This window comes from Mobula hypostoma, chromosome 1, assembly GCF_963921235.1.
Source record: "Mobula hypostoma chromosome 1, sMobHyp1.1, whole genome shotgun sequence".
Lineage (NCBI taxonomy): Eukaryota > Metazoa > Chordata > Chondrichthyes > Myliobatiformes > Myliobatidae > Mobula > Mobula hypostoma.
The window spans coordinates 38539881-38552142 of NC_086097.1; the positions used below are offsets into that span (position 1 = coordinate 38539881).

The 12262-nt window shown below is 40.2% G+C and overlaps 1 protein-coding gene across 3 annotated transcripts in view; it reads right to left on the reverse strand.

Moving 5' to 3' along the window:
- Positions 1-12262, reverse strand: part of ptpn21 (protein tyrosine phosphatase non-receptor type 21) — a 70027-nt gene that overhangs the window by 40935 nt on the left and 16830 nt on the right. For all 3 annotated transcript variants that reach the window (XM_063046853.1, XM_063046862.1, XM_063046871.1), the window contains exons 2-4: positions 11146-11458; positions 1985-2154; positions 1201-1298 (exon numbers count right to left, since the gene is read on the reverse strand). In XM_063046853.1, the coding sequence (XP_062902923.1) occupies positions 1201-1298; positions 1985-2154; positions 11146-11325 (448 nt within the window). In that variant the 5' untranslated portion in view covers positions 11326-11458. The remainder of the gene's footprint in view (positions 1-1200; positions 1299-1984; positions 2155-11145; positions 11459-12262) is intronic.

Here is a 12262-nt window from a genome sequence, read left to right on the forward strand (position 1 = left end):
ACAGAAAAATATAGAGTGTCCTCAAGCAGGTCAATCAGCAACTGTGAAGAGAAACAGATTTAACATTCCAGTTCAGTCAGAACTAGAAAGCTTTCTTTGACCTGGAACATGATCTGTTTCTCTTCCTAAGGTGCAACGTGACCCAATGAGCATTTCCAGCATCCGCAAGTTTTAAAATTTATTTTTAATTCATTTTGGAGGAACACTGATTCACAAGCTGTGAAGTGGTGTATGACAAGGTTTCCTTGTCCTTGTTTGACCTGAGCTACAAGTCTACGAAGGCTTGGACTTGATGTTGACACCCAATAGGGTAATACCCTCTCTCCCCGAATACCACTCTGAAACCTCTTCTTGTCCTGCCAGTGAGACAGTTTGTATCCAGGACTATGAGCAGGAGTCTAGTACATTATATTTAAGCTATGATTCTGTGAATACAATTACACCGGGCTATTGCTTAACAATTCTAAGGGACCTCTCTCTCAATTAAGACACAAGTCATGTTCAGGAGCAGAACTCTGAAATAGATTGGCCTGGAAGCAACTTTGCAAGATATGAATTTAGTGTCCAGATTGATATTCTATGCTGTACTTGAAATGTAGAAGGTGAACATAATTTCTCAAAGTGCTACTGCCAAATGCAGTTGTGAAAATTTGAGAACCAAGCTGCAATTTGGGTCAAGTGTAGGTAATGAAGGATCAAGAGATGCCAGGGATATGATAAATAGATGGAAGTGGAACTGAGTAGCACGACTAAACATGGAAAGACAGTTATAAAGAGTGAAGGGCGGGAAATAAAATGCAGGTGATTACTTATGATTTTTGAGTCACTTTTGTGCTATGGTACGGGTGGAAAAATAGAAACAGCTTTTGGAATACAGCAAGATGTTCAAAAATATAGAGAAAAGAGCTGGGAGATGGGCAGTGGTTTGCCAGAGAAGAGAAGTCAAGAGTGTTTCGTTTTGGCTGGTAGAGATGAACAGTTTGGAAGGATCAAATTTTGAAAAGACCTGTACCTACTTACAATGTAGTCAATGGGGAAGAACATCAAAGACTTTAACTACATAACTATTTGTCCATGTACATGAACCTTTTGATTTACTTAGCCAAAACAAAGGAAAACTAGAAACTTTGTACATTCATCCACGAAAATGCAGTGTCTGCCATGATTTCTGAATCAATGAAACATCAAACTTTTTCTTACCTTGTACAGCTAGACCAGCAAGCTGAATTCCTTGTTCTAATGTGCAAGGTATGCGACCTTCTAAAATATCTTTCTTCAGTTGAAGATAATACTGGTATCTGCAAAAACAACTGTGCTTTCACATTATACTCATACAAATGTCCTTCCCATTTACAACCAGTGTTAAAACATTTCTTCTTCCTACCCTAATAATATTAATGCCAATAATCCTGGCTACAACATCAGCTGAGATCATACAACTCAAAAGAAATGTTAACCTAGTGCTTGTGTAATTTTAGTAACATCAAAATGAAAGCTTAATTTCAAGATATTATGGCAGATTTGCTTCCAAATGCATTGGTAACATGGACAGGTAATGTTAACATGACATTCAAAATTAAATTTTCTTTGAATAGTATTACAGTATAGTTCATCAGTCTATGCCAGCTCCTCGGCCCAATTCACCCACAAACATGACTCTGCAAGTTATTCTTTCATTTGCTCATACAATTTCCTTTACAGTATCACAATATTACTGAAATCACTCTACCCTGTAACCATCTTAATAATTTTTATGCAACCACTCTAGAGAAAAATCAACTTTGATGTTTAATTATATCCTTATAAATTATTCTATCTGGAATTTTGAATCTGCAAATATTGTAAACAACACAATGACTTTCCTACTGAATAACCAACAATAGTCAAGAAAGAGTCAATATCAATTGTTAAAATGTTAACACGAAGTCAAATTGAGACACTTTCTTCAAGCAACATTTGGAGCAAAGCCTTAAAGGTTGCATACCTTGTAATCTCCTGTTGGAGCTGAATAATAGTTGGCACATAGAAAACCACACCAAAGTAAACTGTAGGTTCAATGGCATATTTATCTAGCTGCTTTTTGATAGGCTTTTCCAGATCCACCCATCGGGATTGATTCTGTTTATTGTAATACCAAAGACTGAAGTAATTAATCTGCAGGAGAGAAATATTAACAGTCAAGCAACAACACAGACTGGAAGTAAGTATTTCATATTACTGTATAGGAAGTGTAATAAAATAGAAAACATTATCAGCTTGCAAGGTATGAAGTGCAAGTATTTGTGGAATTACTCTAAGAAAAAAGGCTGCAAAAGACTCGGGAAGAGATTATTTATTTTTGAAAGAGAACCTAAATTGGTTTAATTTTGTTCTGAAATCTCCATTTGTCTTGTCGAATAGATTTTCTTTAACGTTTAGAAGTATTTTAGGCATTAAAGTACAAAAAGCAAAAATATCATAATTTCAATGCCTCAGAAACATTCAGATATGAGAAATTGAGAAGATGTGAGCCAACGTGGAGTATTTTTTTTTAAATTATGTTCTGTTCAATTGTTAAAGAACCAGAATAAAACCAAAAAATACTTGGAGATGCTGAAAATCTTAAATATAGAAAATGTTGAAAATACTCATGTCAAGACCTATTTGTGGGAAGAGAAAGTTTTTTTTAAGTTTCAGAACAAAGGTCCTTTATCAGAATGGGGAAGAAGTGAAAAGCTAATGAACTACAGGGTTGGTGGGGAAAGGGGGAATGTCTGAGGTGATAACAATGGGGCAAGCACAGAGAAGAATGCTGACCAAAGTACAAAGTAAATTTATTATCTAAGTATACCATATACAACTTTGAGATTCATCTTCTGCAGGCAGCCACAAAACAAAGAAACACAATCGAATCCATGAAAAGCCCCACACAAAGATAAACATCCGATGTGTGAACAAAGAAGAAATTGTGCACACAATAAAAAAAGTAAACAAATACATATAACATGAACCACAAAGTCCCAGAAAGTGAGTCCACAGCCATAAAGCCAGTTCAGCACCAAAGCGAATGATGCTGGTTCACGACTCCAATGGCTGCAGGCCACAACTGCAGAGTCAGTTCAGCACCAAGGCGAGTGAAGCTGGTCCAGGATCCCTACGGTTGCAGTGCAACTATTACCCCCGAACATGGTGGCGTCAACCCAAAACTCTCGAACCATCTGCCTGATAGTAGCAGTGAGAATAGAGAGAGACGGGTCAAACACAGGTGAACAGAATGGGTTCAGCTGGGGAACTTGGCTGACACAGAAAATTGAGCTGAACACCAGTTCGACCCCGCCTTGACGCTTTAATTTGGTTCAGCACTTAAACCAGTTAATCATTGGTTCGTTTCTCAGTCTCGGGTTTAGGCCCCGACGCCACATTCCAGCAATGGCCATATCTGAATTCTCAAGAGTTCAGTTCGCCAAATCCTTCAGGAGATTGTAAGCATGCCAGATTTTTCAGACAGTTCAAAAACACACTTCCCAAAGGGAGATTACAGGCTGCGAATTGCAATGATTGTGGTCCAGAAGTATATTCAGTAGAAAACACCAGATAACTTGCTTACAGCTTTTCCCCTAGTTCACCTTGTTTTTTTTTCACCTTATCTGAGACTCCTGCCCCCGCCACCCCACCTACCCTGCAATTTAACAAGCTTCTCTTATCCTTCGCAGTTCCAACTAAGACCTCAGACATCAAATCTGCTCCTCCTCAAAGAGATGTAGCCAGACCTGCTTAGTACTTTCATCATTTTTTTTAAGAAAAAGATGAAAAATGGATAGACCACAGCTTCAATCAGATTTGGACATGACAATATTTTTCCCAGTCTACCCATTTGTTAGGTAACGATTTTTAAGTCAATTGAACTGTGTTTGCAATAGATGGCGAGTGAACTGACATAAAGAATAAACTTATATTATCAATATACTTCTTGTCCATGTATAACCATCAAGAGTAATAGTAGCAAAAGTGACCATTATGAAGTCTAGGTACAGATAAAGACAATCTTTACAACTAAGGGCTCAATACGTTGCTTGGAGACATTACCCTTGTGGTAAGTGGGATAGATTCAAAAGTTTTGGCAGTCAAAAACCTGTTATACAGGTATTGCATTACAATCAACAATTCCTTGGCCACTTACCTCCTTTATTTACAAATATGAAGACAAACCTTGATTCAAACCTAGGCTCCCCCAACCTGGAATATCTGGTTCTGAACGACTGCTCTACCTATCAGGAGAGTTTTCCCAGTGTATTCCTGGCTGCAGTCTACATCTCATCTCAAGCAGATGTCAAACTATCAAACTAGCTATCAAACTTGAGAAACTAAGCACCATAATCAACAGGAATAAAATGGCATACCTGGATGCCTGTCACATCAAGGTGGGAGACTTCAATTCAGCTGGCTTGAAGAAGTCTCTGATATCAACACATCACCTGTGACACCGGAGAACACATATTCACCCAATGCCATACTACAATCAAGAACGCCTACCACTCCATCCCTCACTGCGCTTTGGTAAATCCCACAACCTGCTTTTTTTTCCCCTTGCGAACAGACACCAAAGGCCGTGGTATTGGTGAAGATTAAGAACAACTGGAAAGGACAAGCAGAGGAACAAATTCAGAACTGTTTGGAGTAGGTAGACTGGACAATATTCTCGGATTCATCAGTGGACCTAAATGAACATGCCAGAAACATCAATTTCATAAGGACATGCATAGACAAATGCAACCCGTAAACACGTCTCCCCAAACCAAGACCTGGATGAACCAGGGAATTCGTGACAATCTGAGGGCTAGATTTGTGGCATTTAGGGCTGGCAACTCACAGTCATGCAAGTAGTCCAGTAATGACCTCCAGTCCATTGTGAGTGCAAAAAGGACTAATCTGGAATCAAGGATGGAGCCTTGGTAGCTTTATAGGGCACACAATATTATTTCTTACAAGGAGAGACCAGGTACTGAAAGTGGCAATAACCCATCACTCCTGGATTTCAGCAGCTTTTATGCAGATTTTCATTGAGAAACACACCTTCACAAGCCCCCACATTTCCTGGATACGGTAAATGCAATTATTCCCAAGTTGCAGGATACAGATAACTGGGTGACCATCAGGAGAAGGAAACACAGGTAGACAGTGCAGGATACCTCTGTCACCGTTCCCCTTAAGTATATCATTTTGAAAAATATTGGGGGTGACAACCTAGCAGAGGAAAGCCACAGCAGTCACGTATCTGGCACTGAGTCTGGTTCTATGGCTCAGAAATAATGGCCAATCTTCAGCTAACTGTATTCAACATATCAAAAATGGCTTAAAGCATTGGCTATCATAAAATGCTATGGTAGCAGATATTACCTGGAATCATGTAGTGCTTAAGAGGCAAACTCCAAACTAGTCCTGATTCTAGACAAACTATTCCCAAACAGTCACAAAGTCCGATAATGGGAATCAACATCCCCCAGTGCAAATTAGTCTTTGACTTCCGGACCAACAGACCACAAACACAAAGGGTAGATAGCAACACATTCATCATGATTACTTTCAACATTGGCACCCACAAGGCTGGCTGCATCCTCAACCTCCTACACGACTCCCGGTACAGTCATGATTTCATGGCCAGATTCTGTTCTGCAACTTTGCGGGTGACACCACTGTAGCTGATATCTCTCTAATAATGAGGGGTTGGAGTACAGGAAGGAAATAAGAGAGCCATGGTGTCATGACAACAAACATTGTCATGATATCAGCAAAATAGAAGAGTTGGTCATTGGCTTCAGTAAGGGACTGGTAGAGATGCTGAGGTCAAGAGAGTGGACAGCTTCATGTTCCTAGGAGTGAACATCACCAACAGCCTGCCCTGTCCAGCTATGTGGACACCACTTCCAACACACCTCACCAGTGCCTCCACTTCCTCAGGAGGTAAAAAAGAAAAATTAAAATGACATGTCCACTTTGACTGTGGATTTTTAATCGGTGCACCATAGAAAGCATCCTGTCTAGATGCATCACAGCTTGGCTTGGCATGACTGCAAGAAATTGCTGTGGTGTAGACACAGCTCACCATATTACCAAAACCACTCATCCCTCCCTGGACTCTATCTACACTTCTCCCTGCCTCAGTAAAGCAGACAACATAATCAAAGACCTCACCCACCCCAGACATTTTCTTCTCTTACTCCCATCAGGTAGAAGATACAAAAAACTCAGAAAGTAATATCACCAGGCTCAAGGACAACTTCTATCCCTCTCATACGAGACGACTGAATGTTTCCCTCGAACAATACAATAGACTCTTGACCTCTCAATCTGGAATTATGACCTTGCACCTTACTGTCTAGCTGCACTTTCTCCATACAATAACACTTCATTCTGCACGCTTATTGTTTTACCCTGTACTACCTCAATGCATTGTTGTAAGGAATTGATCTGTAAGGACAGGATACAGTTTTTCATTGCAACTCAGTACACGACAATAATAAGCCAATTTACCAATGCAGAAAATATGTCAGTCCATATAAAGCAGGCCGAATAGAAGCCAGCTAATCACCACCCCATTGATCTACCTTTGTCACTAACTCATTTGTGGAATATGCCCATGAGAGTAGAATCAAACAGCATTTTCTCATCAATTAGCCACTTACCAATCACAAACGAGAAAATCCGCAGATGCTGGAAATCCAAGCAACACACACACAAAATGAGTATTCCCATTCTGCCATATCTATCCATGGCCTCCTCTACTGTCATGACGAGGCCACACTCAGGTTGGAGAAGCAACATCTTATATTCCGTCTGGGTAGCCTCCAACCTAATGGCGTGAACATTAATTTCTCAAATTTCCAGTAATGGCCACCCCCCCCTCCCCGAGCATTTCCCTATTTCCTTGCCCGCACTCCCTGGTGTTCCTCCCCCCTTTTCTTTCTTCCACGGTCTTCTGTCCCCTCCTATTAGATTCCCCCTTCTCCAGCCCTGTACCTTTTCACCAACTTCTCAGCTCTTTACTCCATCCTTCCCCCCCTCCCAGATTCACCTACCACCTTGTGTTTTGTGTTTTTTCTTCCCCTCCCCCACTTTCTAACTCAGACTCCTCATCTTTTTTTCCTCCAGTCCTGAGGAAGGGACTCTGCCCGAAATGTCAACTGTACTCTTTTCCATAGATACAGGTGTCCCCTGCTTTTCAAAAGACCTACATTAGTTACCCGTTTTCGCTAACAGAAGGTGTTTTCACTGTTGTGAAAAAAGGCAGCGCGCGCCCCGAGCAGCCAAGCTCCTCCCCCGGAACTGCATTCTAGCCGGCATTGCTTAAACACGTGCCTGTGAGCAGCCGTTAGCAAGATGAGTTCTAAGGTATCAGAAAAGCCTAAAACAGCTCGTAAGGGTGTTACACTTAGCGTAAAAATAGACATAATTAAGCGTTTTGATTGTGGTGAATGAAGTAAGGACAAAGTGATTTTGGCTTGCGGAAGTTGACGAAGATGATGTTGAAGAGATTTTGGCATCCCATAACCAAGAACTGATAGATGAAGAGCTGATGCAATTGGAAGAGGAAAGGATAACAATCGAAACCGAATGCAGTAGTGAACGGACCAAAAGTGAAGTCGTCCAGGAACTGAACGTGAAGCAACTGCGTGAGATTTCTGCTGCAATTATTGCAGAAAAGTACGACTTTTGAAAGGGTACGTAGGTTTAGGGCATATTTGCAGGATGGTTTGAGTGCTTACAAAGAACTGTATGATAGAGAAACACGCGAGGCTCAGCAGTCAAGCATACTGTAATTTTTCAAGCCTTCCACATCAGCCACAGCAGACGACGAACCTCGACCTTCGACATCGAGGCAGGCAGACACAGAAGATGACTTGCCTGCCCTGATGGAAACAGACAACGATGAGATGACACCCCAGTGTCCCACCACCCCGAACCTCAGGCCGCGGACCGATACATTGCCGCGGAGAATGCAGTGGTAGCCGGGATTGCCAATTGCGTCGCCTCTGATCTGGGCCGACATTTACGTGCCGGGCTGCACCTAATTAATTAGCTTGCTTATTACGGCTTTTTTCTTAAAGATGTGCTGGGTGTGTCCCGGCTACCGCTGCATTCTTCGCAGATCAGTATCGGTCGACGGCCTGGAGGTTGGGGTCCACTGCACCACCCCAACCTCTGATAACTCAGCCTAAGACACCATCATCAGTGTGCTCGGCAATGTCTTCTCCATTCCAGTAAGTGATACTACACTGCACCTACATTATTTCTACTTTATATAGGCTGTGTATTTTTATGTGTTATTTGGCAGCTTCATAGCTTAAAGGTTACTGGTGAGAGTGTTTCTGCCGAGAGCGCTTGCGTGAGATTTTTGCTACGGAGAACAGTGCAGCAATGATTGTAGAAAAGTATTTCTACTTTATATAGGCTGTGTATTTATCATATCATTCCTGCTTTTACTATATGTTACTGTCATTTTAGCTTTTATGTGTTATTTGGCATGATTTGGTAGGTTATTTTTTGGGTCTGCGAATGCTCACAAATTTTTCCCATATAAATAAATGGTAATTGCTTCTTCACTTTACGACATTCCGGCTTACGAACCATTTCGTAGGAATGCTCTACCTTTGGATGGCGGGGGAAACCTGTACTGCCTGGCCTGCTGAGTTCCTCCAGTATTTTTTGTGTGTAGTCATTTACTGATGATCAGTTTAGTACTAAAAGCATTAGTTGGCTCCAAGATCATTATTGTGCTGTTCAAAACACAGAAACAAAGAGCAAAACACGAGTGACCATCAAGCTGAAATAACATGGAGGCGAACACTATCCAGGACTAAAGCCTATACACCACCAGAAACCCATAGGACAGCGGGCACATAGAAACACCACCTGTATTTTTTTCTGGCAAGTAGAAAATATCTTCAGTTGGAAATATATTGCCATCCCTTCAAGACCAATGGATGCAAGTAATGAAGCTCACTATCCAACAGCACTGTGGGAATAAATTCACCAAAACAAATGTACAGTTCAGGGAATACGAAAAATAAATGTTAGCTTTGCCACCTTCTAAATTCCTGAAAATAACTAACAGAAAAATATAAAGATGAAAATGAACACATCAAGAGCAATGGAAGCCCTTAATGAGAAGTACAAATGATACTGGAACTAGAAATTTTCAAAAGATTTAAAAATATCAATACAACAAATCTACTTCATTGGACTATGTGCTATTAATTGGTCTATTATTAATTTACTATTATTGTTACATGTACCCAGGTAAGGTGAAAAACTTGTCTTTCATGCCATCCATACAGATCAATTCATTACAGCAGTGTATTGGGGTAGTACGTGGGCAAAACAATTTAACAGTGCAGAATAAAGTGTTACAGCACAGAGGAAGTGTACACGGATAGACAGAAAGGGCAAGGTCAAGGGCCCACCTTACTGTCCTGTGGAACTATTCAATAGGCTTATAAGTGTAGGATAGCTGTCCGTGACCCTAGTGGTACGTGTTCTCAGCCTTTTGTATCTACTGCCCAATGGAAAGGGGAGAAAATATCTAAGGTGGGGGGTGTGTCTATAATTATGCTGGCTGCTTTAGTGAAAAAAGAAATGTGGACAAAATCCATCGAAGGGAGGCTAGTCTCCACGATGTGCTGAGCTGTATCCACAACTCTCTGCTGTTTCTTGCAGTCACAAGCAGAGCAGTTGCCATACCAAGCCATGATGCATCTGGATGGGATTTCCATAGATTAAAATTAATGAGGCAAAGTTGGCATGCCAAATTTATTTAGCTTCCTGAGGAAGGAGAGGTGCTGCTAGATTTTTTTTTGGTTCATACCTCAATATGATTGGACTAGGACAGGCCATTGCTGATGTTTACTCCTAGTAACTTCTAACTCCCAACCCTCTTGCTACTATTAATATCACTCCCTTCCTGAAGTCAATAACCAGCTCTTCTGTTTTCCTGACATTAATTCTCATGACACCATGTTACTATAGCAAAAGCTACCAACAAAAACAGTGAACCAAGTGATGCCACAACCAGTCTTAATGGCAAATCTTCAAGACCCTAAGGATTGCTTAGGCAGGATCCAACAGGATTCCAAAGATAGAGAAACTGCTCCTTACATCAGAATACAGTCACTGACTATCCACTATTCACTCCATTGAGAAAGTATAGGCCCAACAGATCAACACCTTTTGAGGGAAAACTACAACAATCTTTTTCAGACAAAGTAATTAAGGATGACTATGAATTCAAAGAAATCCAGCTGGACCAATAATTACTGAGTCAAATGGATAAGAAGCTAACATTAAAAGAAGAAATACCTGCAGATGTCATCTGTATGCATTTCCAAAAGGTATACAGGATTTCACACGCCATGTGACAAAACAGCATGTGGAGCTGAACTACTTATTGACTTGAATAAGGAATTAGTTAGGAGATAGGAAACTAAGTATAAAGGGTACACACATATTGCTGTAATGCGAATAGCGCTATCCCCTAAGGATTTGTGGTGGCCTTACTGGATTTAGGTTGCTTGTGAATGATCTGAAAGAATGAGCTAGAGATCCCAACATCAGTCTGTTGACAACACCAAGATGGAACTAATATGTGGAATTAATGTAATATTACTCGACATTTCCCCTTTGTTCCTGCATCAATGAAGATTCCCTGAAAAATGTTTAATTAATCTATAGTATAGGTGTCCCTACTAAATTTAATCCTGGTACCTGATTTTCAGTATGTTTTAATTCACAGGCCCAGTCATCATGTTTCCCTGAACAGTGTATCATCATTCTGAAGGAATCAGTATTTAGGAATTTACCCTTTTGCTGTGAAGTGCAAGAACAAAACCAAGAAAATTATTGGAATTTCCAAGCATTAGGCCCCTTGAGGCATTTTTGAGCAGAGACTTAATTCAAAGAAACTAAAAATGTTAAACAGTACATTCCTAAAATATTTGCACAAAAACATTCATGTTCTTTCCCATATGTCCATGTGTTATACTTCACAAGATTGAACATTGGCCACCTAGTGGCCATTACTATATTACCAAAAATTCAAAAGAAATCTGGCATTACTGAATTAAGTTAAAATATTGCCCTGATTATTCATAGGCCAACAACAAAGCAACTTACCTCCCTTAGCTCTAATCTCTGTGCAACAGCTTCCAAGCATTCTTGACCTGTACTTTCAACAGAAAGAGTAAATTCCAAAAATCCATTATCCAACAACTGGATCCGTACAACCAAACAACTCTTACTGGAGACGGTATATCGTCGCGTCCTTTTTAATTTTATCCCAAAAGGTAATGGCATGACAAAGTAAGGTTACTTCAAACTCCTTGTACTTTTTCCACTTTCGGCTTTTAAATTTATTTCTACTTCACGGAGAAGTCATCCAGCAGCAATTAGAGAAAGATTTATCCACTTGTCTCTGGGAAGCATTGCTCTGTAAAACAAAAAGCAAAAGGGTGCATGAACAAAAGTACAATCTCCTATTCATTCAGGGAAATGATAAACCAAACCTCTAATGTCATAGGAGTAAAGTTAACTATCAGCATTTGTATCTGTTGACAATAAACAAGACAAGAAAAATATTATGGGGCAGAGGTATATATAGTTGCAAGAAAACATTTGAGAAACCTTTGCAATTACCTGGCTTTCTGCATTAATTACTCAAAATGTGGTCTGATCTTCATTTAAGTCATAATAATAGACAAACATAATCTGCCTAAACTAATAACACACAATTGTACTTTTCATATCTTTATTGAGCACATTATTTAATCATAGTCCATGCTGAAAAAGTATGTGAATCTTTGTATTTAAGAACTGGTAGAACCTCCTTTAGCAAAATAACCTCCATCAAATGTTTCCTATAGCTGCTGAACAGACTTGCACAATGGCAAGAGGAATTTTTGGCCATTCCTCCATACAGAACTATTTCAGTTCATCAGTATTTCTGGAGTACCTTGCATGAACAGCCTCCTTCAGGTCATACCACAGCATCTCAATTGGGTTAAGGTCTGGACTCTGTCCTGGCCATTCCAAAACATTTTTTTAAAACCTGTCATGTGTGAAGCTAAGCAGAGCTGCAGAACGGATGATGCTAATGAGAGAAATAACGAGAGACAACTGAGAACTATTCAAAATGCCAATAAGAGAGAAGAGAGAAAGATTAACAAGAGAGAGACACATAATTCAGTATGTGGCCTCTGCCACAGACAGTTTGCTTTGAACCTGAACTGTACAC